The 26882-nt window shown below is 40.8% G+C and overlaps 2 protein-coding genes across 6 annotated transcripts in view; both read left to right on the forward strand.

Moving 5' to 3' along the window:
- The first annotated feature begins 3195 nt into the window (after positions 1 to 3195).
- Positions 3196 to 16023, forward strand: emc1 (ER membrane protein complex subunit 1). Its single transcript, XM_083675626.1, has 22 exons — positions 3196 to 3334; positions 3760 to 3887; positions 4926 to 4991; positions 5096 to 5189; positions 5286 to 5414; positions 5544 to 5670; positions 6207 to 6362; positions 6549 to 6719; positions 7182 to 7253; positions 7643 to 7741; positions 8107 to 8203; positions 9041 to 9157; positions 10337 to 10536; positions 10727 to 10876; positions 11314 to 11475; positions 12197 to 12316; positions 12452 to 12589; positions 12690 to 12863; positions 13450 to 13660; positions 14065 to 14149; positions 14285 to 14414; positions 14535 to 16023. Exons 1-22 carry the CDS (start codon positions 3243 to 3245, stop codon positions 14712 to 14714), a joined length of 2898 nt encoding a protein of 965 aa, XP_083531752.1. The 5' UTR covers positions 3196 to 3242; the 3' UTR covers positions 14715 to 16023.
- Positions 16024 to 19594: 3571 nt separating this feature from the next.
- The window catches only part of ubr4 (ubiquitin protein ligase E3 component n-recognin 4), a gene marked incomplete at its 5' end in the record, with an annotated part of 56564 nt that continues 49276 nt past the window's right edge, over positions 19595 to 26882 (forward strand). For all 5 annotated transcript variants that reach the window (XM_083675118.1, XM_083675120.1, XM_083675121.1 and 2 more), the window contains 9 exons: positions 19595 to 19719; positions 23100 to 23197; positions 23428 to 23531; positions 23857 to 23986; positions 24386 to 24525; positions 25248 to 25350; positions 25659 to 25800; positions 26068 to 26192; positions 26347 to 26471. In XM_083675118.1, coding sequence (XP_083531244.1) covers positions 19595 to 19719; positions 23100 to 23197; positions 23428 to 23531; positions 23857 to 23986; positions 24386 to 24525; positions 25248 to 25350; positions 25659 to 25800; positions 26068 to 26192; positions 26347 to 26471 — 1092 coding nt within the window. The remainder of the gene's footprint in view (positions 19720 to 23099; positions 23198 to 23427; positions 23532 to 23856; positions 23987 to 24385; positions 24526 to 25247; positions 25351 to 25658; positions 25801 to 26067; positions 26193 to 26346; positions 26472 to 26882) is intronic.

The raw sequence follows: 26882 nt of genomic DNA on the forward strand, positions 1-26882 counted from the left end.
GGAGACATAGGGGGACCTCTGGATACCCCCAGTTAAGTCATGAGGTCAGAATGTTGAGGAACTGGACAACAGGCCAAGAAAGAGACATATGGCCTGGCCATATAATGGAATGGAATGTATAGGAAACTTTCTCTCTATAAGTACTGCGCCCTTTTCTTTGTTCTTTGACTTACTCTGGTTACCTCTTAGAGAGAGACACTATTGTAGTCCTGCAAGCTTGTATTAAAACTTATTATTAATCATTGTTATTAGATTTATACAATTCATGTCTTCATTCACTGAATTTTGGAGTTCGATACCCATCCGAATTTATGAGGAAGAAAGGAGAATTTCCTCCACAAAGTTATCTAGGCTACTGTTTTCTAAGGATAGGTCTACTACATAGGCTACGAGGTGACTATGTTTTTATTGTGTTTATCTAAACATCAGAAAAGGTTTTAAAGTGCAATAAAGTGTCACACAAAACAAAGTCCCTTCATTTTCGCCGCCAATTTCAGATCCTCCTCCAGCGTCTGTCGGTCGGTCGCTGTCCACGGCTGGGTGCTGAATCACCGACATGTCGGACTCGGTATCGATTAGCTTTCCACTCAGGAGGTGCTGAAATAAGCCCTCCCAGCCATACTGTATGCTGTTACTGTTACTATATTTTCTGTATGTTTCATGGGGCAAATGAACCCGATGATCTACTGTATAGGCTAGGCGTAGGGTCTATGAGTAGGCCTTAGTTGGGATAAAGTGGGCAATTATTTTGGTAAATCGCGCATCAAAATGAGTCAAGTTCTGTCATTCAATGTAGGTCTTATTTACATTTTTAAGCTGAAACAAGTTGATAATAGTCTTTTGTAGACAAATCATCTAAAACACTACAAGCCCCCTTTGTGTGCCTTCAGGTTAAGTAAAATACCATTGCAGATGAAGGTGTAAAATATGTTTTCTCAATAAAATGTGTTGTTGTCCCACTTCACCTGAACCTTGTTATCTAACCATTAATGAGTTTGTAGATGTTTAGCTTATAGATGACACCCATGGGTTGCTAACACTTTTGTGGCAGAAACCTTTCATTTGACCTTTTCAATCCCCGTAAAACATTGGTTTGGGGACACTCAGGGTACTTGCTTCTGAAACATTTCAAATTCTGCCTTGACTTCTTTATTTCCTCCATTAACTAAGACTCACTTCTTTCCTCCATGTTTGTCCTTTATGCCCTATTTCTTTGTCCAATACAAAGAGCCTATTTTTATTCTATGTCCTATTGGTCTGCTCTTTAGCCTATAGCAGCCTACTGCATGTACTTTTCCTCTGATCCATGTGTGGGAGTACACAAGTGCAAAACGTGGAAAATTGGTGGAAGAGTGGAAAAGTGCGGAGAAATGGGATGCAACCATATAGGGGAAGCAACTCCTACTCTCTGCCTAAGGGTAGATGCTAAGTGGGATCCTTGGGATGACCTTACTCTAAACCCTAACCCTAACCTTGGGACGACCCTACTCTAAACCCTAACCCTAACCTTGGGACGACCCTATTCTAAACCCTAACCCTAACCTTGGGACGACCCTATTCTAAACCCTAACCCTAACCTTGGGATGACCCTACTCTGGTCCATGGCCGTTTCTTGTCTTCTTTTTTTATTTTTTATGAAGAAAGCAGTCAGAGTAGATTTCAACAATGTCTGTAAGTTCTTCCACAGAAGCACCCTCTATTATTTTTACTTCAGTAAATGAACCACTTTTAGCTACCAAATGATTTATTTATTTGAAATCGCTATAATTGGATACAGATAACTGGAAAGCTGTTAGGTAACGTTGGATAGATAATTAGGTGGGCTTGCTTCGTCTAACTATTGTTCTTCAACATACTTATTATTATAATAGGGTTGGCTTGCTATTCTCTTACACCTTTCAAGATATTCACACCATTTCAACTGTAAAATGTGCCAGAAACTGAAAATGATAACTTTTTAAACTATTAAGCTTTTTGTGACTCCAAAACCTCTCATCTGGTTAACATGGTGGAATGTTGATTTAGGCCAACATCCTGAGAGCTCCATTGTGACTGCAACTGCTATGGAACTTTCACAACTCTTGAATAAAAACAACAGGAGACCTGCAGAACACATTCTTAGAATGATTACACAACAATGCCCTCTCTTGGCTACCAGTTCAGCCCCACTGAAACCACTCTGAACCACTAAACCAATCAACTCTACTACTCTCAACCACTCAACCAACCAACCCTATACCCACTCCACTGAATCTATTTATCTATCTATCTATCTATCTATCTATCTATCTATCTATCTATCTATCTATCTATCTATCTATCTATCTATCTATCTATCTATCTGTCTGTCTGTCTGTCTGTCTGTCTGTCTGTCTGTCTGTCTATCTATCTATCTATCTATGACCTTCTAACATACTATCTGTCTAACCTTCTATCTTTCCAACCTTCTATCTTTCTAACCTTTCAACTACCTAGCATCATCCTTTCTTCCTTTCACCAGTCACTATGGCTTCACTCATAACCCATACTGATTAACCTGTTAATTGTTTTGATCTTTCTATACCTCCCCTTTCTCACCTATCGATCCTCTCTTTCATCTATTCATTCATCCATCCAACCAAGCAACCTATCTCACTTTCTTTCAACTACACAGAAAATGATACATCAATTATCACCAACCCCAGCTTTCTGATACCCATTAAACTTTTAAAACTATTAAGCTTTTTGTAACTCCAAAAACTCTTATCCGGTTAACCAAACAAACTCTACCCACTCCACTGAACTACCCCTGGCCCATCCTATCTATCCATGTAACATTCTATATATGACCTTTTAAACATGTTATTTTTTCTGTTGGCAATATATAAGTAGATTTTTGATAAAACATTGATTTTATCCGACAGAGCTGCCTTTTAACTTAGGGGGGGCTGTGTGGCTGGTACCAGGATCAAACTGACAACTTTCACTGAACCTGAATTTTCACTGAACGGACTGAATTTGTACGGAGAATGTGTACACCTCTCACAGAGTCTGTGTTTGGAAAGCTGCAAGTTGGTAGTGTCCTATTATACCAGCAGCCCCCCCATCACTATCGCAGGAGATCAGCAGTCCCAAACTACACCCGACTGAACGCGACGGCGACAGAGCGTCTAGCCTGACGGAAATCAGCTGAAGAAGACTTCACACAACCCGGAAGTTACTAGCACAACCGAACGCAGGTGCAGGTCACTGCAGCTACTAAGATGGCTAACCTATTATCTCTATTCGTTATCTTCTGTTATTTATTTTCCATAGCATTGGCTGTATTTGAAGATCAAGTTGGAAAGTTTGATTGGTATGTATCCGACGTTCAAGTTGATTTTTACAATCCAGCTTCAAGGGTTGAATGGAGGCAGCTAGCCCGAGCACCATTAGCATTAGCCCTGACATGGCTACCCTCCATACGGGTTTAGCTCTGTCAGGGCTAGAGCTGCATTAGCATTTAGCCCAGACATGGCCACCCCCCATACGGTTTTGGCTAACAGGACTAGAGCTCCATTAGTTCATATGAAAGCACTACGTAAAACCATTTGGACCTGGTCGGATCTACTCTGCTCAAAGTCTGGCTTTCAAAGTGTCTGCAACATTTCATCCTATGCATATCAGAAGGCACACATCGAAACGCATCCGGGCCGTAGCCTAAGTGTCATATGATTTGAAACTAGAGTGCTGTCCATCATTTATTTTCTATTAATTAATTGTTACGCTTGTTATTTGCAGGAGACAGCAATACGTGGGCAAGGTGCGTTTTGCCCATTTTGACACGCAATCGCAATCATCTAAAAAGCTGCTCCTTGCAACTGAGCAGAATATCTTTGCCTCTTTCAATTCCAGGACTGGAGATATTTGTAAGTATTTTTTTTACGGTTTTTGTTGATACTCAAAGCACATTTCATCAGAGTTCATTGTGGTATCACTGCTGACCAAGTAGCCTTATTGATTTAACGTGAGCCTTAGAGCTGATTCTCAAGTCACACTTTCAGAGAACTATGCGGTTTGTAATATTTTATTTAATATGAAGAACATATCTGTAAAGTAAATGACAGCTCTCTGAATCAGTGATGCAAATTCCTCACCTTTCATCAAAATGTGGAACAGTAGACAGTGGCACCAACCGTTAGACCCCAGGCCACAAGCATACATTTTTCTCTCATGGTCACTGGTCTGATTATTAACAATACTAACATCACCGCCTGCCTTATAATAATAATAATAATAATAATATGCCATTTAGCTGCCGCTTTTATCCAAAGCGACTTACATTGCAGTGAGTGCATACATTTCAGTATATATGGTCCCAGCAGGAATCAAACCCACAACCTAAGCATTGTTAGTGCCATGCTCTACCAACTGAGCCACAGAGGACCACATATATAGCCTTTTCTGAGCAAGCCCACAAGGGTAATACAACATTTATTTTTATAATAATCATTTATTCTCAATTATTTTTGATAAATCCATAGTTCATACAGATTCCAACATGTTTTTTTGTTTAATTGTTGCACAATACATTTAAGAGCTACTGTAGATTTCCTGCTTTTGCTTACCCTGAACACCTCCCAAGTTTCTTCATATGGGGCAGAATTAGAGAACCCAGACAATGAAAAATAACACTTGTCTAGTATGAAACAGATTTCACATGGCAACCATGTGAGATCAATTGCTCTACTGATTTATTCTTGTCTTGCAGTTCCAATTAAGAGTAATTTATCATTGTAATCTTGCGTAATCTGCCTTTCTTATACAGTAGCTTTACAAAATCCTACTCTCTTGTGCACCGTTCTCCAAAGTTAGGCTGCATGGTTGTAATGGCTTCCTAATGCCCTGTTCAGGGCAACATTCGAATGATCTCCAAATAATACATTTGTTTTCCATTTTTTGTACAGATTGGCGACACGTGGACAAGACTGGGCCAGAGGCAAGCATAGACACACTTCTGGTACATGGGCAAGGTGAAAATAAAACATTTTGTAGGCGTGTTCATCGAATTTCTATCTTCGTTTTAACTTGCCTGTCTTTTTGATATAATGTGAATATCTAAAATGATCACCTCTAGATGCTGTAATGGTTATTGGAAATGGTCGCCTGCTGCGTTCCTGGGAAACTAACATTGGAGGTCTGAACTGGGAGATGGTGCTGGACACTGGCAGGTGAGCAACTGCTTTCCGCAATTTGAAGCTGAAACAGTTGATGAACAATTCTTGATTTTTTGACATGACTTGCTGCTGACAATGTCTTCATTTCAGTTTCCAGTCAGCATGTTTAGTGGGACTGCAGGACTCCGTGAGGTACGTGGCTGTGCTTAAGAAAGCCGCCATCTCTCTCCACTACCTTTCCAACGGCCATCAGAAATGGGTGGAGAATCTCCCTGACAGGTAGGCCCACGGTGACCGGGATCCACGGAGTGACAGTCGTCTATTGAACCTCCACTCTATTCATTAAGCTAAGCCATTAAGCTATAGTCTGACTATACATTTTCTGATTGTACGTCTTTTGGCCCACAGTGATTCGGTGCAGTACCAGGCTGTCTATTCTGAGGGAGAGGGGGAGGTCTATGTATTAGGAGTGGTTCCGAATTCCCACCTTGCAATTGTAGCGTACAGCATTGAGGACGGAGAGATCATGAAACAGGTATTTTTCAAGAACTCAGTGGCATCTTGCTAATTGGCTAAAGATCTTCCAGAATGATGTTGGAATAGTAGTTAGATCGAGGTTTCACCTAAATGTTTGGATATGTTGTAAGGATAAACGTTGAAATATTTTCTAGCCTGTTAAGCTAACCAGAGGCAGCTGAAAATAACTAGCCTAAATCAATCAGATATATACAGTACCAGTCAAAAGTTTGGACACACCTTGCCAAGAGTGTGCAAAGCTGTCATCAAAGCAAAAGGTGGCTACTTTGAAGAATCTTAAATATAAAACTTATTCTGGTTTGTTTAACACTTTTTTGTTTACTACATAATTCCATATGTGTTCCTTCATAGTTTTGATGTTTTCAATATTAATCTACAATGTAGAAAATAATAAAAAATAAAGAAAAACCCTTGAATGAGAAGGTGTATCCAAACTTTTGAGTGGTACTGTGCACTGAAAAATGCCTTTGTCTGTCGGAATGTTGTGGTGTCGCACGTTCCTTAAGCAATAGCTTTGAATGTTCTCATCCTCAGAGGTCAGTTGAAGCGCCATGGCTGTCCGATGTGCAGGCCAGCTGCGTGGTGGTGGGTCAGGGGGTGCTGATGTGTGTGGACCCCGTCACTCTGTCCCTCTACACCCTTCCCCTGCTGGCAGAGGAACAGGCACCCATGAACCAGGTCCTTTTGCAGGTAACCTATCTATCTACCAGCCCAACGTTCTATGGCGTTACTTTGATTCCACACCTCGCGGGAGGAAAGGTTTGATTTGTACACATTGAATCATGTATGTCAGCGTTTGGACAAAGGCCTGCAAAATGACAGTTTTTGTGCTCTTTCCCCTCTCTCTCTTTCCCCTCCCTTTCTCACTCTCCCCAGTCTCTTGATCTTGAGGTCGCTCCAGGCTTCCAACCCATCCTTGTCTCCACCCAGCCCAACCCGGCGCGCCCCCCACTCTCAGAGTTCTTCCTCCAGCTCGCCCCCGACCATCACATCCTGCTGCAGCTCAGCGATGACGGCGTCATCGTCACACTCCGAGACTTCCATCCTGTATGGAACTCTGTTCAACCTTCCACCTGTTCACACATAGAATGTGCTTCTTTGATCGAATAACACACGTTTGTTGATCACCGTATAACATGGGCTCTCAACTTGTTCCATTGTGAGGCCCGCAAAGATTCCATACAAATGTGACCCTTATAGTTGATAGTTCACCTAAATAGTTTCCTAAATAAAAGTGCTGTCAGGTTTGTTGGATTAGAATTTTGAATTACATTTTGACTGTGAAAATTGTTGCAACATTCAAAGCTGAAAGGGAGAATATGATGTTAAAAAAAGAAGAAAAAAAAAGAAACATAACCGCAGGATTGTCTCATGAAGGGAGAGTGAACAAGAGCATACGTTGGGGAGAAGGGTAGCGAATCTGAATTCAGCTCTAGAGCTCATGTTATTGGTTGAAAGAACAATGGTTATGTGAGGACTGAGTAACTGAAATTGGTATCCATTTTTTAGAGCTGCCTGGTGTCATTTGCAACTACAGGGGAGAAGACTGTTGCTGCTGTCATGACACCCAAAAATGAAACCGTGAGTAATCACATAGTATCATATTGTTCAAAGGGGTACTCCTTAATGTCTATTTCTGGCCACAGTGAGACCCTGAAATGTATGTTTGAAAACATGGGTGGGTATCAGCAAATGTGAAGTTATTTGAATTCTTTGATAACTGCCCTTAAAACCAAAAGAGAGGTGAGGAGTTAACATATAAATACAATAATGTTACATTTGCCTATACTGTACCTACCTGTCTGTTTACAAACAGAAGTGGTAGGGCCTCACTGGGCAAAAACTGAGGTTGTACTGCACCTTTAAGATTGTATTGCTCAGAGTCTTTTTAAGTACTATTGTTACATAGTTACTTTTTGTATAGTGGTGTCCCTTTGGCATGTGAACCCTCCCTCTGTTTCCTCTCCCAGGCTTGCAATATTAATATCTACAGTGCTGACTCAGGTCGCAGGCTGCTCGATACCACAGTAGTCTTCCAGTTGGATCCTAATGTTGGAAAACCAGAGAAGGTGAGTGCAGTCAATTGTCTGTAAGATTATTAATAATAATAATAAAATAATAATGTTATTTTGCCAACGCACTCAGGAGATTATCAACACGTCAAATAATTATGGCCAATGATCAGCACAGAGCACCTTTATCAAAATAAAAATCGTTGTGAAATATTATTAAAGATTGTAATAATGAGTATTCAATGATTAGTTTAAAATAATGAAACTAATTCAAGTTTAAATATTGTGGATATATTTGGAGACAGTGCTAGCACTGAGCTTATCTTATTTTGAAATTTAAAAAGCATTCTTCTTTGTAGAACATTCTCTTAAAAGCTAGCCGCTTTGCACTCCACCAACACGTCTTTTGTTTTGCTCCACAGCTGTATGTCCATGCCTTCCTGAAGAAGGATGACTCTGTAGGCTACAGGGTCCTAGTCCAGACAGAGGACCACGCCATCACCTTCATTCAGCAGCCAGGTACACTTTTTAACCTTTCTGCATTTCAACTAGTAGCTAACTAGTAGCTAGCTGAAGCTGCACCCATGTGGCACAGCGAGTGCTGCACACAGTGGAACCTTCCTTTCCTCACTCTAATGAACTCCCATGTTAGCGGTCCCTTCGAGACGGTTTCTGAGCGAGTACATTAATTGGTTCTCACATACTTTGTATTTGCATTTGGGCGAAGCATCTAATTTCTTGCTCCTTTCGTTGGAGCAAAAAGTGGAGCTGTTCTTAAAAAACAAATATACCTCATGGTTCGTTAAAATAAAAAAGATACAAGATAAACAATACAGGGGGCACACCAACCAGCGTAGGGAACAGCACATTATCGACTCACCATGCTGACAACATCAAAGGGCCTCCTTGGATTCTGAAGTCACATACGGAGTACTTCGGACTTCGAGTCGCCCTTTAGCTAGGCTATTCAACTAGTACTTCTGGGACTCCATTTTGCTTCAGCAAAGTTTAGTTGACGTGTGCTACTTTGGTATTATCCCTCAGCAAAGTTTCAGGAAGCCAGCATAACCAACAGTGCCAAAGTAGTGGGTTGTTAGCAGAGGCAAAATGAAGTCCCTGGTAGGCTTTGTAGTATAAAAGTAAAAGTAATTATTTATTTAAAAGTATTTTGAGGTAAAGGGAAGCTGAAGCAATGTTGACATGGCATAGATCAAAGGTAAATACTATGGGCTACTTTGATTAAATTCCTAACGTTAATTCCTGTAACTATAGTTCCGTTTGAGTTGATAAAGTTACATTGAGTAGATGGAGGTTGCAACACTTTATTTTATTTTATTTTATTTATTTTATTAACAGGCCGTGTGGTGTGGATGAGAGAAGAGGCCCTGGCTGAGGTGGTTACCATGGAAATGGTGGACCTGCCACTCACAGGGACCCAAGCTGAGCTTGAGGGAGAATTTGGCAAGAAGGCTGGTAATGGAGTTCACTCAAGGGATAACATTGTTATGCTTAATCATTCCTTTCAAATCTATAATGTATTTGATTTTTAACCTATTACCTTTTGGTTTATTGAAAGTATTTGTTCATGTTTTTTTGTGTTGTTTGCCTCACACGCATGAGACTCCCTGTCTTTCCTCCAGTCTCCTCGACTGTAATTGTCTGCTGTTGGCTTTGGCTTCACTTTTCGCTGTCTCTTTGTTTTTCATTTGCTCTTTCTAATTGCTGCACTCGGATCCAGCCATTCAAGGTAATGTCAAGTGCTCTCTTTCTCCTACCTTTGCCTATTTTTATTTTGTACTGTGTTGCAAGAATAATGTGTTCTCAAAGTTCTGGCGTCTAAGCCTAGGATCATACTGGGCACTGTGCCTTCCTTTCCATTGTTTGTTTTCAATGGCGCCGACATGATTTGAGTCTTCCTTCACCAAAGTGTTGCTTTTTTTTGGGGCTCTCCGGTCTATTAATGACTGGAATGTGTTGATCACCTGCAATAGCCGCACGCATCAGATGTTTGGTACCACTGTCCTAATAAAATGTACACAAAGCATATCTTGCATTAGCCTGAGGACTCTGTCCACTGTGCAAGGTAGAGAGATCGAATTGGTCCCATTTAAAAATATGCCGCTTTTCACGTGTTCCCTGTGACAGGTAGAGGCTCTAAGTCACCACAGTTTCAACCATCTTGGATTGCTTTAGCTTGTTGGAATCCTGACACATTCTTCTTCTCCATTGACAATTTGTTTTAAAAAACCAACCCTGGTGTGGATTAGAAGCTGTTTTGGTGGCTGACCTGGTAATGTCTTGAGAGATCAATGTCGACTGCTTCAGATATGGCCAGTCCTGATATATCAGGATTCCAACTACTATAGCAATCAAAGAATGATGAGAGGTTCAATGAAAGGAGGTCCAACTTAATATCACTGAGTGATGTTACAGTACTAGTCTTGCATAACTATCAGCTGTTTGATTTGCCTTAAAGAGTATACGATGTGCTCGTTTTATAAAACGACTTGGTGTCATCGTAAATGTGCCATGAATTCCTTCAATGTTGTATAATTAATAATTATATGCTGACATTTTGAAAAGATGGGTCTATGCAACCACACATGACATGCAGAATATAGCCACAAAGTGTGTGTGTGTGTGTGTGTGTAGACGGCCTGTTCCCCATGGTGTTGAAGAGGCTCTCGTCCCAGCTCATCCTGCTGCAGGCGTGGCTGGCCCACCTGTGGAAGCTGTTCTACGATGCGAGGAAGCCCCGCAGCCAGGTCAAGAATGAGGTGACCATCGAAACCCTGTCCAGAGACGAGTTCAACCTGCAGAAGATGATGGTCATGGTCACCGCCTCTGGCAAGGTACGACTGTTAAGTCAGCGCACTGTCCACCGCTGTTGCCGAAATGCTCTGTATTGTCTCTGTACAGGTTTTAGCTCTGTGGACTATTGGGGTTCAAACCCAGTTGGTCACACAAATATTGATTGTTTTGTATACGATGGATACAACACTGTATTTTGCTAAAGGAATAATTTGCCTCTCTTTGATCTAGCTCTTTGGGATCGACAGCAAGTCAGGCACCATTTTGTGGAGGCACTACCTGGAGAATGTCAAGCCCAATGCAGCCTTCAAATTGATGGTGCAAAGGACTACTGCACACTTCCCTCATCCCCCACAATGCACGTTGCTCATTAAGGACAAGGTAGGAGAATTATTTTCAACCCTACTTAAAGGTAGACTGTGGGATATGATGTCACACCAGTAAAAACAGAGCAACTTTCATCAAAGATAATGTAGTGAGCAAGAGCATCCACTCGTTTCACTGCCCTCCGACATACCATTGCATTCAACTCACAACACACTCTATTCTCTAGGCTGTTGCATCTCAGTTTTTGAAAGTCTCTGGCAGTGTCACCCCTCTTTTTTTTCTATGATGTCTATGAAAATATCATTTTTGAAGGCATATTTAAAAATTAGGTAGGTCTCATAGATCATGCAGGTGCCCGACACTTTTGAAACAGTCTAAAATAAACATTTTAAAGTGACATTCCAACAAATTCAGAATCACTATTAATAACTTGTTCAATGAGCTTTCAGCGTTCAATAACATAAATGAACGTCTTTTAATTGTTTGTGTAGGACTCAGGACTTGCTACCCTCCATGTCTTCAATCCCATCTTTGGAAGAAAGAGTCACATCTCCCTGCCTGCTCTACCTCGACCAGTCCTCCAGTCGCTCCTGCTACCTCTGATGGATCAGGACTATGCCAAGGTCCTGCTGCTTGTCGACGATCAGTACAAGGTTGGTCAAGGAATGTGGCTTGCTGTTGGAAGTATTTAGGGAACTAGATGACTGTAAAATACAATTTCTATAATTTTCCACATACTCAAATTTAGGCCTTTGACTGTCGGTTACACGTTTCTATGTGGACGACTGTGAAAAAAAGAAAACGTCCGTCATAACCATTTTAATACACTTATTTTATTTTCATATAAATATACCGTACCCAATAGTGTAAAGTAATGATTTTGAACAATTGTTTTGCTAACTTAATCCATCTCCTCCCAAAGGTCCACCTTTAACTGTCACATTCACATGTCACAGTTTCATGTGTGCACTTTCTTTTATGCCAGATGTTCTTGTTTTCTGTTGAATAAATACATAGATTTTCTATTTAAAAATGTGGATGTGAAGGCCTATATTAGTTATTCAGTTATAGGCCTATATTAGTTTTTCAGTTATACCTACTCTGGTAAAGAGGAACGTCACTGGAGACACATGACAGGTTAGAATGTTTTTGTTATGACGGTTATAAAGATTATTTGCATGACGATCGAGTGACAACCTAAATTCCATGACTGTCAAGGCCCTACTTAAGTTGTAGTTGAGAAGACCAAGACTCTTTTTAAGTCCTACTTACTTAGAAACTAACAAGCAGTTTTACATGAAAACGGATGGGGTCCAATTTCCAGTGATATCTCCAAAAAGCCTTGAATATAGCATCATCTCCTCTCTCTCCCAGGTGACTGCATTTCCCTCCACCAAGAATGTACTGCAGCAGCTGCAAGAAATGGCCTCCACCATTTATTTCTATCTTGTGGACTCCACTCAGGGAAAACTGTCTGGCTTCAGATTACGAAAGGCAAGTTATAGCTCCATTAACCTTGGTTGTGTGGCAATAAAAGGATGTTCTTGTGTATATGGGTGTGTGCTTGTGTATATCTTGTGTATATATCTATATGGGTGTGTGCTTGACATGAAGACTTTGTGTTGCCAGGACCTGTCCACTGAGCTCATCTGGGAGGTTGTACTTCCCACCGAGGTGCAGAGGATCGTTGAGGTCAAAGGGAAGAGGCCTAACGAACATGTCCACTCTCAGGGTCGAGTGATGGGAGACCGAAGCGTGCTCTATAAGGTAAATACACACTGGTTGCATTTAAATACTAGGCTTGCAAAATTCTGGAAACCTTCTGGGTCTTTCCCAAACCATGCGGTTTGTCTGTGTTCACCCACAGTACTTGAACCCTAACCTGCTGGCGGTGGTGACTGAAAGCACAGACTTGCACCAGGAGCGCAGCTTTGTGGGAATGTTCCTGGTAGATGGCGTGACTGGTCGCATCATCCATGAGGCTGTCCAGAGGAAAGCCCGTGGGCCTGTGCATTTTGTCCACTCTGAGAACTGGGTGGTGGTAAGTACATGAACCAGAGCCACTCAGCCGCTGAGGGCCTTGCTTGTTCCGTTCTCTGATCAAGCCAAGCGTACATTAAAGCTGCGGCAATGGTGGGGCAAAGCTTTAGCAATTTACCCAGCGCACTCTTCAAATCCAAAACAATCGAGACTCAAAATATGGCATTGATCATTCATAGAAGCGTTTTTATCATCTGTTATGCTACTGTGGTGAAGCACAACCACGTAGCAGAGAGACTGCAGACAGTGGTTTCCACCATGACGTTGATCTGCAAACCAAACATGACTTCACTGAAGCTTTTACTTTAACAACACTGAGGCCGCATCTCAGATACAAGGGGGTTGAGGTTGTAGAAAACGATTATATGATGAACAAATTCAATCAAATCCAAGTTTATTTATCGTATACGTACAGTCGTAGATGATGCAATGAAATGCTTAGGGCAATCTAGCTCCTCAACAATGCAGCGAACGACAATCAAACAACAACCAAACTAGATTTCAGTGAACTGCTGCCTCCAATGTGTTTATTGTTTAATATCCTCTCTCTCTCTCTCTCTCTCTGTGTGTCTCTTTCCCTCCTTCAGTATGAGTACTGGAACACAAAGTCGCGGAGGAATGAGTTCTCTGTGCTGGAGCTCTTTGAGGGGATGGAGCTCTACAACAGTACAGTGTTCAGCTCGCTGGACCGGCCCCACCCGCCCCAGGTGCTTCAGCAATCCTACATCTTCCCTGCTCCCATCACCACCCTGGAGGCCACCCTCACTGAGAAGGGCATCACCAGCCGCCACCTCCTGGGTCAGTGGTGCAAACGACCGGATCACTTGTCAATTGTGAAAGTGTATTTGCATTTGCATGGAGTTGTTATTTACATTTGTTATGTTATAATTTACAAAACCGTTAATGGGAACACTTTCTAGTGTCGTTATAGTACACACACACACACCAAAACGACCACCATAACCCTTTTGAATTAATTCATTTCATTCAACTTGATATGATTTACCCAATAGCAGTAGTGTAAATGAATGATTATGAACAATTAATCTGTCTGCTCCAATGTGTCTATTCCTTTCCAACCTGGCATGTTAATTTGATGAGGAATCTTTTCTTAGTCGGTAATAATAAAAAGTGTAATGGTACCACCTGCTTTATCAAGTGGTATACCTGTATATGGTATCTATGTGTATGCTTTGTCATAGTGGGGATGCCATCCGGAGCCATTTTGTCCTTACCGAAGATGTTTCTGGACCCACGGAGGCCAGAGGTTGTCACTGAGCAGAGCCGGTTAGTAATGGACACACACACACACACACACACTACACACTACACACACACACACACACACACTACAGAATACTGGTCCCATATCACTTTGACAAATTTCTTGAGAATAAAACGCAGATACTCTTTTGTTTTCAGTGAGGAAAACCTCATACCCTACGCCCCAGAGATGCCCATTCGCACAGAGTGGTTCATCAACTACAATCAGACTGTATCGAGAGTTCGTGGAATTTACACTGCGCCTTCTGGCTTGGAGTCCACATGTCTGGTGAGTCACTTATAGTATCTACAAACAGATATAGTTTGGACTTAACTTCTGCTTATTTCTGTAGACCACAATGTTTTCATGAAGACTTAATGAAAATATGTATTTCTTGATTTTGTACAGGTGGTTGCATACGGTCTTGACATCTACCAAACCCGAGTCTATCCCTCCAAACAGTTTGATGTACTTAAGGATGACTATGACTATGTGCTGATTAGCAGTGTACTCTTTGGCCTGTTCTTTGCCACCATGATCAGCAAACGCCTGGCACAGGTCAAATTGCTCAACCGGGCCTGGAGGTAGAAACCTCCGCAATGGCCTGTCAATTTCAACTTTGACCTCGTCGTCGATGCATGGGTGACCCCCGTCCATGGAGATGAGCCAGCTGAGGCCAATCTCAGCCCAGAAAGCCACAGCCTTTGGGTTAATTTGTTTCGCTACATTTTATGGTCATTTTGAGGATTGGTTTGTCACACTGTTTATGTTGAATGAAGGAGATCTGACATAAAGGCTTAATTTTTCTTTAATTTTAACAGGTCATAGCAATTGTTCTGATAGTGAAATCCTGAAACCTATAGGCCTAACTCATACAAGATAAATTCATAAGTGATAAACATGTTAATTGTTTTGTTAATTAGGAATTCATAATAATAATTAATTTATAGCGATTTTCTAAGACCCTTTTTTTTTTCTTCTTCATTTTGGTCATGAATGTGTTGATGTTTGAGTGTGTGAAAGGGCACTTCAAGATGAGCCATATGACAGAACTGTTGTGCATAAACTCCACTTTGAGGAAATTAAAGCAAAATTGATATTTCTTTTATACTTGAACAATATTGATTTCAATGTACAAGTCTATAGGCATAAGAAGTGATTGGGTCAGAATCTAGTCCGTGAATTTACTTCTGGTTCAAGACGACAAAAGGCGTACAGTTTCCTGTACGTTTTCTTTTCAGATTAATAATCGTTTGGTTCTGGTATCAAGTCAAAACTTGATAATCCATAAAATAACAAGAAAACTTACAAGAAACTGTAAGCCTACACAATGCTTATATTAGCTGTTATCTGAAAAAATCCTAATGGGAAAAATATATGGAGGTTTTTCAGCTTGAACTGTAAATAAGTTCAGCGAACAACATTCTGGGGTCATGCTTCGGAGCCCTATATGGGTTGTTCAGAACTACATTGTTTTTCTTTTGTATGTCTGATGCACTGGAAGTTGTGTTCAATGTGTGATATTTGTCTTGAAAACCGTAAAGGGATAGTTCACTCAGTTTTCTACCTATCTTCCCTTTTGTCATCCATGTTTAGGTTGCTTAGCAACTTGCAGCAGCTACTAGCTAACCAATAATTCTGAAGACACAAAGTGTAAAGCTGTACATTAAAGATTTGTAAGTCTTTTTAGGGTAAAAATGTGTGGAAAAGCCTAGAAAATAGTTTTTAGTGAACTATCCCTTTAATGCAAAAATAATAGTCTGATGCTCCAGAGGATGTATGATTTACTGCAGGTGAAGAAGGCCAATAATTGTAATTGGAAGAAATGGGAAATGCTTCTAATTTCTGTTAAACACCTTCACCATGGTCAATACCCTCAATAAAATATCACTATTTATTGAAGTCTGTATTCAGTTTGTTAAGATGGAGCCTTGGATAGAGGTATGCCTGATATACATTCACTGAGCACTTTATTCGGAACACTATACTAATACTGGGTAGGGCCTCCCTTTGCTTTCAAAACAGCCTCAATTCTTCGTGGCATTGATTCCACAAGATGTTGGAAACATTCCTTAGAGATTCTGGTCCATGATGACATGATTGCATCAAGCAATTCCTGCAGATTTTTCAGGTGCACTTTCAAGCTGTGAATCTCCCGTTCTACCACATCCCAAAGGTGTTCTATTGGATTCAGATCCGGTGACTGGGAAGGCCACTGAAGAACACTGAACTCATTGTCATGTTCATGAAACCAGTTTGAGACGACTTTTGCTTTGTGACATGGTGCATTATCATGCTGGAAGTAGCCATTAGAAGATGGGTAAATTGTGGCCATGAAGGGATGCACATGGTCAGCAAAAATACTCAGAGATGCAAGATTACATTTCTAAGAAAAATATTCATATTTGGCGGTCTAGTCACTTGAAATGCTAATGTTGTGTAAATGTTGCGTATACACAACATCAGCGTTAAGGACTGTAATCACACTTTCATGCTTTGCATAGGCTTTCATGTAAATTATTTTTTGTGGCTCAAAAGCTGAATAAAAACTTGAATCTTCTGAATCTCGAAAATCTGAATCTCTTTTTCACACATACAGGGCCCTGCGTAAGTAATGGGACAGTGAAGCATGTTTTTTTCTTTTGGCTCTACACTCCAAAAGTTTGAATTTGAAATCAAACCATTACTATGCAGTTAAAGTACAGATTTCCAGCTTTTATTTGATGGTATATGTGTACATACATGTATTGGTTTCACCATTCAGAAATTACAGTACCTTTTATCCATAGTCCCCCAAAAGTAGTGGGACAATTGTCTTGACAGGTATTTCTGGTTCGTCAGGTGTGTTCGGTCACACATAGTCATGACAGCTCTCAATGTCTAATATTAATTCTAGGCTTTGCATTAGCCTTTGACTGCTATTGGTGTCTGTCAACATGAGGACCAAAGAGACGTCAATGAAAGTCAGGGGAGCCATTATAAGGCTGAAATATCAGAAAAAAAACAATCAGAAAAATAGCCAAAACCTTAAACCTACCAAAATCAACAGTTTGGAACATTAAAAGGAAAGAAAGCAATGATGAGCTCAGAAATCACAGGCCAAGGAAGACTTCTACAGTGGATGACCGAAGAATGCTGACCATGATTAAGAAAAAAACTCAAACAACTGTCCCGCAGATCAGGAACACTCTCCAGGAGGTAGGACTACCATCTACAGAAGACTTCACCAGCAGAACTACAGAGGCTACACTGCAAGGTGCAAACCACTAGTTAGCCACAAAAACAGGATGAAAAAGTACCCTAGAGAGCCTGCAGAGTTCTGGAAAAAGGTCTCATGGACAGATGAGACCAAGATTAACATGTACCAGATTGATGGTGAGTAGAGTAAAGTGTGGAGAAAAAAGGAACTGTTCAATATCCACAGCATACCACCTCATCTGTGAAATATGGTGGAGGGGGTATTATGGTTTGGGCATGTATGGCTTCCATCTGGTGGGGTCAATGGGCCACAGACTTCAAGCCGTTATTGCATGCAAATGGACACAAATATCATCAAATGAAAGCTGAGAATCTCTACTTTAACCTCATAGTGTTTGATTTCAAAACCAAACTTTTGAAGTGTATAGCCAAAAGGAGAACAAATGCTTCACTGTCCAATTACTTTAGTTTACGGCACTCTATATGAGAGCATTAACTGCCTATATTTGTTTAAAAGGTTTTTCCAAGTCTTTTTTGCATTAAAAAGCCATAGAGACATGCATATAGGCAATATTGCATAACTATTGATATGAGTGTTGACATTTTTTTTTTTTTTCAGAAATGTGTTATTTGGGATTGCTGACTGTTTTATTTTTATTTATTTTTATTCTATTTTTGGTAGTTTGTAATGACAACCTGATCCACACAGTGTGCAATTGATTCCTATGCAAATCAGAGACCCTATAAAAACAAAGATATTCATTCCAAAATTACATGAATTATTATCCTTGCATTAAGATGGACTCAATTCAAGATGATTTGTTGATGACATTTTTGCATTTTAGCAAATTCTTTTAATTTAATCCATTTTAAATTGAATCTATAACACAACAAAATGTGTTTTATTTTGTTTAAATGCATTTATTTTGTATAGCGCTTTTCTCAGTACTCAGACACTACATTCCATGGAGAGAACAAAATAGATAAATATAAAGTACAACAAAAGCACAGTCTGTAAAAACAACAATAAAAAAATAGTTAAAGATTAAAAGCAAGTTTAAAAAGATGGGTTTTGAGGGATTGTTTGAAAGAGGAGAGCGTGCTGGATTTTTTAATGTGGTTCGGGAGAGTGTTCCAAAGGGTGAGGGCTGCAGTGGAGAAAGTCTGGTCCCCCCAGGTCCGTTGTTTAGTCCTGGTGATTGGGTCAAGGAGGTTGACATCAGTTGACTAGAGACTGTGGGTAAGTGTGCTGGAGGAGGAGGTCAAAGAGGTAGGAGGGTGCCATGTTGTTGAGGGCTTTGTAGGTGATGAGGTGAATCTTAATCCTAAATCAGACTGGGAGCCAGTGGAGGTTTTGGAGGACTGGAGTGATGTGGTCTCTGGAGTGGCTTCTAGTGAGCAAGCAGCAGCTGAATTCTGAACATGTTGGAGTCTGTTGAGGACTCAAATACAACACTGTTGTAGTAGTTCAGCCTGAAGGTAACAACCACGTGGATGAGGATCTCTGCATCACTGAAGGACAGGGAGGGTCGGAGACTGGCAACATTCCTGAGGTGGAAGAAGGCAGTTTTAGCCATGTGAACTATTGGTTCAACTTTCTTTTGTTGTTTCAACAATAGGATTGCAGTTTAAAGGGATACTGTACTAATTTGTTTTTGTGTATTTCTCATCAGTCCACCATTGATATGGTCCCAAAATATCATTACTTTTTGGATTCAAACCTCATAGATATCCTAATGACAAGCTTATATTTACTTCCTGGAAAAGAGAGATGACGATGCATGTTGTGTCAAAATGTGTCAAAACGCATCATCATCTCACTTTTCCAGGAGGTCAGTAGGATGACTGTATGCAGAAAATAATGACATTTTGGGACTGGTATATACTAGATAATTATTTTTCAGTAAAGTACCCCTTCAATTAGCATCTTTCCTCTTTTTATGGCAATTCCAAGATATGTTACCTTTTCCTTGTGTGGAATATGGCAGAATGTCTCTTTGAGAGTATCTCTTTAACATTAAACAATTCACACTTATAAATGTTTAGGCAAATACTAGATTATTAGTTTATCACATTGATTGCTAAGGGAATCTGGTGAGCAGAAAAAGAAAAAAAAAGAGGTGGTGGGTTATGGACAGATATCAGATACTCCTTGCTCTCTGGTTTATTTATCTGACGCTACTTCCTGTTGTTTGGTACCTGATGATTAACCTCATTTCCTTTCAAGGGAGGTTGTATCAAGTATCGCTGATTTAACACGGAATCTCAAGATGGCGTCGAGTGGAGGAGATGGAGAACCTGAGTGGACTGCTGCTGTACGGCCGCTTTTATCAGCTTCGTACACAGCTTTTGAGACGAAAGAGCTACCTCAACTTATAGGATCCATAATTAACAGGTATATTTCTAGATTGTGGATATCTGTTGACAATCAAATATATGCTAGTCACTGCAAGGCTAACGTTAATCAGTGACAGTCAGCAAGCTAGCTAGCTATTTAGCTGGCGAGCTAGCAGCTAACTTGCTAAATCGCTACAGTAGAGTATGTTAACTTTAGGCTAACGTTATGTCAAGGGAGAATATGCTTCATCATCAGAGGGTGGGTGTGTTTGTGTGTAACCTCAGCTAGCAGTTACATCAACTGATCTAGCTAGCTAGCTGCATCTGTTAGCTAGCTGGTTATGTCAAATTCCTGACTGTCATCTCGTCTTACACCGGGAACTAGCTGAGATCAGGACAGTATACACATTGAGCTTAGCAAACATCAGTTGCAAAGCAAATCACCTCGTTAGCTCAAGCTAGCACGTTAGCTAGCTACTTCTTGCTAGCTAGCTATATAGCAGTCCAAGTTAGCCAGACAGTCTAGTAGTAAGGTGGGTCAGTCTAATTGCTGGAACGGAATGTACATGTAGAGTAAGCTATCTTCATGGAACGGCGTCAAACATGCAAACTCATTTGTTGACTTACTAGCAATGCATGCTAGACATATCAGCGCAAGTCCGACACCCCACTTGAGCTGCTTTGGCTATATATTAGCCACGTAATGTTAGCTCGGCTAGCTAGCTACAGCCAATGTTATTGCATTCTGTTTATGATATTTAGCTAGCCAGCTACAAGAGATTGAAAACGAAAGCTGTCGTTTGGTCCTCATAACTGCGAAGGTGTTGTCATAGCTTCTGCATGCTTGATCTTGTATGTTTCTGGTAGCGAGCTAATATAGTAACGTTAGCTGTATGTCAACAACCGTTACTAGCTAGTTATACATTCCAAAACAATGTCACTTGATGTGTTCCAAGTTATATTTGTCAGCTGGCACAGCTGCACTCAGCTGTGTTATTGAAGGCTGGCATTACACAGTGCAACCTGCACACCATTTTAGTTGCTTGTTAATACTAACTAGTTTAGTGGGTTGCTTCATGTAACGACTCATTTGCTGCAACTTTGTTTTTATTTGGTTTGTCATTCATTCTGTGACCACATTCTATGAGATCCAATTGAAGGTGTGGACATTAAGGTACAATGGAGAATGCTCAAGGAAATCATTTTAAGTGTGACCGCAAACATCTGTCATCAGGTCTAGATCTGTTCACTCATGATCTGATGACAACCACATTTTTGGTCAACGTCTGAATGGGGTCTTTGTGAAGATGGTCTCCACTTAGTCCAACTTTACATTTATAGAAGACAGTCATATGTCCTGTTTAGTAGCATGGCTTGATAGTGTAGAGGGCATTATGTACACTGGGTAAGGAACATCGTCAGTTCCCATGTCCTGCCCTCTTACCTGATGCATTCCCCAATGGCAGTGTTATGGTTCCCCTAAAGCCCAATTCAGACCAAATCATCCAGGAATAACCCCTGTTCACGGTAAATGGGCTTCTAATTTTGACCCATTCATACCGATGGTGCAACCTGGGACTTAAACAGGGTGGAACTGTAGATCTGACAGTTGTGACAAGTAGCGTGCCGTACTTGAATGGAGTGTTTACAACTAGCCTAAGCTCTGTTCATGTTTTCCATAAGCTACTTTTGCATGTTTTCAAATGAATGGTGAGCAGAGCCCTTAGCCCAACAGAACTTGTGATTGACATGGGGAAGATTCGACTTGAGGAAGTTTCGACTATGGGAAGATTTGACTAGGCTAATTATAGGTAATTTTTGGGCGTTGCTCACCCATGTATTATTACCAAAATAGTCAGAAAGATGGACTGCCTTTGGAGAATAGGCTCAATGTGTTTCAGTTGCTACTGGTTGTATCTATACATTATCATTGTAGTTTGATGTACATTGTGCTGTATCAGCTATCTTGATTGCAGCATCCTCTTTGCAGTCGAAGTTAAAGGAGAATTTCCAGAATTGTTTGACTTTTTCATGTGTATTTTCACTAATCCAACTGCTATCGATAACCTCAGACAGTTTTTCGGTTCATATGTCTGTCTGGGCAGTTCCGTGATGAAGGATCCACGGTGACCAAAATCAGATATCATATATCATATTTGGGGGGGGGTCATTCTGTTCCCAAGAACCCACATAAGTGTCAGATATGAAAGTTAACAAAACCCTAACCAAATACTTGTAGTGTTTATGAATTAATAAGTGTTTACAACTGGTCATTCGATTACCAAATTGGTAGCAGAATAATCAAATCGGTGTCGGAATGACATTGAATTGGCTGCATTCGCTTATTGTATACAAAGAGTTCTACATGGAACTTAAATGGGTTCCAAATGGGTTCTTCCACAGGGACAGAATTTACACAATCAACATCCTCCATTCCTTCAAGGAGTCATTGCAGCCCTAAAATAATACATTATTACCTTAATGGGTGTCTCTTGTATATTTCTACCTTTGTGTCCCTATTTTGGCTACATCATCATGTGAAGAATGACATTCAAAATGATGCATTTTTGGAGGGAAACCATGCAGTCATTCTTTTACCATCATTGTGTTACCGGATGTAAATCCACTTCACTTACTGTAGCTCAACAACCAAAAGAGAGATTTTAAAACTCAAGGTACCATATGACCGCTAACACCCCACTCCTTCTGCAGACATATTTCAACTTAATTTGGAGTAGATGTTTAGGAGTTTTGAGGAAATGTGGTTGCATAAAAAAACCCAGGGAGATTTTATGCTCATTCCGTTAGTAAACTTTTTTTTAGCACAGTTATGATGTTCAGTTTCAGTTGGAATTGTAAGAAGTAGACCTTGCGCACAGTGTTGTATTGTTTGTTACTCTTTGCTATCCAGGGTTTTTATTTGCATTGTTTGAAAGTGAAATAACGAGTCCCAGCGTCATTCTGTTACCTTGGAATTGCCCCTCTGCTCTTTTCTTATCGGATCTCACTCATAGTTTTCATAGGCGTGTAGTTTTAGGCTTACAGTCCATTTCTAAGTGTTTAATTTGCGTCTGAAGCATCTCCCAACTGAAAAGATTGTTTGGAAGCAAGTTCCTTTCCACGGTTACATAATTCTGGAAGAAATTGTGTTAAAATCTATGCGTGCGTAAACGTGCGTTATTTTATCACTGTAAAGATGGCCGTGCAGTGCATAGGCTATATCTACAGTAACCACTAAATCTGTTCAGCATCTTCACTGGAAATGACGTTGTAAATTCAGTTGGTTCAGGGTGTTTTTTTCGGAATATGGTAATTCCAACAAATTGTAATACCTAAATATGGGGGATATGGATCTGAAAACCATTGTCGAAGGGAAATCCTCCTTTAAAAGCATAGTGTGACCACTTTTTCTGATGGACGTTTACCTTTTCATTGCAGTGAATCTGAGATTCTCCACCATGATAAACAGTATGAGCCATTCTACTCGTCCTTTGTGGCCCTCTCCGCACATTACATCACCACTGTATGTGGGCAAAGTACGTACCTTTTTCTTTCCTTTGAAAGTTGTTTCTTTTGAAAATGGTTTTGGCAGCAAAAGCGTAGCCTAATTCCTCCATTCTTGCCACGTACAATAATTCTGCCACTCCCTTCAAATTAATTAATTATGAAATAATCAGTCAATGTATAGTGCAGTTTTGTGTTTTTAGAAATGTGAGGCAGTTCATGTGAAATCTAATCCTCCTTCATTTGCTATCCTTACTTCTAGTCCCAAGAAATCAGTTGCTGTCGGTAGCAGCAGCATGTAAAGTATTGATTGAATTCTCGTTGCTGCGGCTGGAGAACCCGGATGAAGCATGTGCTGTGTCCCAGGTGAGAAGTGCTTCCTGTGTTGCCAAATCCAATCCCCAGGGTCAGGGGTCCACTGGCCTGGAGCCTGTAAAAACATTGAGCAAGTGAACCTGGTCAATCATGGGCTCGATAGGGCAAGTGACTTTTTAGTGCAATATTAAATATAAAAGTTGAGTGCAATATTAAAGGAAAAAACTAGGGGAAAAAAATGGAAAAAATATATGCATACCCTTGAGATCCCCCAGGAATGGTTTGGGAAATACTGCTGCATCCAGCATAGTGTCAGTGTCTTTCATTTAGCCAATTCTCCCATGCCATCATGTCTTCCTTTTCTCCTCCCCTCCAGAAACACCTGATCCTGTTGATAAAGGGCCTCTGCACAGGCTGCAGCCGACTGGACAGAACAGAAATCATCACTTTCACCGCTATGATGAAGTCTGCCAAACTGCCCCAAACTGTCAAGACGCTTTCAGATGGTGAGTTCTCCTTCTACTATTTTAAAGTGGCATTATACTCTTTACAGGTCCCATTGTTTTTTGTTAGCGATAACTGAAGTTAGTTGTGGCTATTTAAACAACTCCGAACCATAGATTCAAGTTTCTCCTGGCCAATAGAGTACTTTCAAGGCAAGGAACCATCTGACTATAAATTGAAAAATCCTGAACCTCATGAGGTTTGTGTGACTTATACAAATGTTATTATTTATAACCCCCCCCACACAAGTGTTTTCTTTTGTTTGTTAAAGTGTGGAAAATTCTTCGTTAATAAAACTTAATATGGCAAATAGGCTGTGGAATAACTGCTCATCACTTAAATGACTGTTATAATGCTGTGTATCTGTGTCAATGTGTTCTTCGTCTGTGCATGTGTTTCAGTGGAGGACCAGAAGGAGTTGCCCTCCCCGGTGAATCCTGAGCTCCGACATAAAGAAGTGCAGATGAACTTCTTCAATCAGTTGACCTCTGTTTTCAACCCTGACCTCACCATCTTGGCCTCTCCCTCTACACATGCACAGGTCATTTGATTTTCTTTTAATTCTGACGTGTTTAGAATGCATGCAACCTTCGCTGCGTTGTTGTGCTGGTGGCTATGAACTTTGGTTTCACAATGATTGATTTAATAACAGTTATGTGACCCGTTGGTCAAAGAAGAAGAGATAGAGATGTGGCGATGATCTGCCAGCCAGTTTCACTCCTGAATGGCTACAGATGGACCAGGGTCATTTGGCAATATTTGAGTTATTCAAAACTTTAAAGGATTGGTACAGGATTGTTTTAACCATATCTAATGTGTATTTCGACAGAAAAAAATAAGTTCTACCACAAAGTAATAGGTAATGTTAATTTGATTACTATGTGATGGTATTACAAATAGAATGAGCTTTGACTGCCACCGCTTTATTGTTGGTTGTTAAGTGTCATGTGGAGTTTATTTGGTTGCTTTTTAGACAGACTGAAATTGAATGACAGCACAGACTCCAAAATTCCAAAATAGCACTGCTGGTAATTAGAATACATAGATATGGTTAGAAAACCCCAAACCAACCCTTTAAGATGGTTTATCTACAGTTCTCTGTTCTGGGATAACAGACAATACATTAAACACACACATGTACATTTACCTCAGCCACCCACAATACCAGCACTTATGTCACTGTGGACATTGACATTCTGATGTTTGTGCTCTGAGTGAAGGTTGAGAGTTTGCTCATGGTTCTGTTTTGTGTTCTGAGTGAAGGTTGAGAGTGAGTGTGATGACCAGACACCAGCAGATCAGACCTTCCAGGCCAAGATGAAGAATGCCTTCATCTCCCAGAATGTGTCCAGTTTACAGGAACTGGGTCAGTAGCTGTACTATACTATTCTGTTCTCTCTCTCTCTCTCTCGATCGATTCAAACTATATTGTATGTTTACAGCGCCATAACTAAGTATTCAACTGCACAATTGTCACACTTACTGCCTCAGAGTATACAGAGATAAGATGGGGTTGGAGGTCTTCCATAGACGGTATACGGTATACAAAAGTGCAAGCCATCTTGTTCTCCACTGCTTTAGACATAACAGGTGTTCTTTGCATCACACCGTCAGCTGTGGCCTAATGTGTTTGACGTGTGAGACGCTAAACGTGCTTCTCTCCTCTGACGGCAGGCGGGTCGGAGAAGCTGCTGCGCGTGTGCCTCAACCTGCCCTACTTCCTGCGCTATATCAACCGCTTTCAGGACGCCGTGTCGGCCAACTCCTTCTTCATCATGCCAGCGACCGTCGCTGACGCCACCGCCGTTCGCAACGGGTGTGTTTGTCTGTCTCTCTGTAGATTGATCTGATCCTGCGAGACATTGATATGCTGCAGAAGATATTTGGAAATGTGGTTGCAGTTCTTCTTTTTTTTTTTTTCAATACCTTGTTAAAAGGTTTGGCATGGCTAGAACGTGGGAAACATGAACAGTGTACTGTACTGTATGAATATATCTCACTTCCATCCATCATATGATGGCCCACTGCCATTGCATGCATTCTGAATGTTTGTACCCCTCTCTGTGATCTTGTCAACGCTCAGGTTCCACTCCCTGGTGATAGACGTAACCATGGCCTTGGACACTCTCTCCCTGCCCGTCTTGGAGCCTCTGACTCCAGGGAGACTACTTGACATGACTGTGCTGGCCCTTAGTTGCCTGTATGCCGGTAGGTTAGCACTCACTCGTGGGTTCCATTCCTGGTTTGGTCCTATTAATATGCAGCTGGGTTGATTTTTTTTATTTGAGAACAACAGAGAATTAGTCCATATTCACAAACGTGTCCGGTCCTATGTCTAAAGTGCATGTCTCCTCTGCCCCAGGTGTGAGTGTTGCCACATGCATGGCCATTCTACAGGTGGGCAGTGGCCTGCAACTCCGCACAGCGTCCACTGGCTCCAAAGAGGACGACTATGAAAATGACGCCGCTACCATTGTCCAGAAATGTGTATGTACTACCAATAGAATATCCAACTGATCCTTTACTCCATTCAGAGGATAGACACATGCTTCCTTTAGTCATGGTTCACCCAAGTTATCAGTTGATCCAGTTTCTACAGCCGAATGCACATTTATTTGAACCCTTTACAATTTCTACATGCTTGTGAATCAAAGTGCAACATGGTTTAGAGACATGCTCTTCTGAGCTAGTCAAGCTAGCCTCAATGTTGTCCAGTATTCTGAAGAACTTGCAACAGTATTTACAGTATGTTTGTCCTGTGGCTTGTGGAGAATACCATTGAAGTGTAAAGATGGAACTATGTATGCAAATGTAATATGAGATCTGTGATAGGCAGCTCCAGTGAGAGGAACATGCTGTAGACAGACAGCCTACATTTTGGCTGAAGCACAGATCAGG

The sequence above is a fragment of the Argentina silus genome, assembly GCF_951799395.1.
Source record: "Argentina silus genome assembly, chromosome: 8".
NCBI lineage: Eukaryota > Metazoa > Chordata > Actinopteri > Argentiniformes > Argentinidae > Argentina > Argentina silus.

Excerpts from the sequence above, each read along its gene's own strand:
- emc1 (XM_083675626.1), top strand. The coding sequence starts at position 3,243 with ATGGCTAACCTATTATCTCTATTCGTTATCTTCTGTTATTTATTTTCC. Across the intron at positions 5,671-6,206 it reads ACGGAGAGATCATGAAACAG|AGGTCAGTTGAAGCGCCATG; the intron begins GTATTTTTCAAG and ends TCTCATCCTCAG. Across the intron at positions 7,742-8,106 it reads ATGTTGGAAAACCAGAGAAG|CTGTATGTCCATGCCTTCCT; the intron begins GTGAGTGCAGTC and ends TTTGCTCCACAG.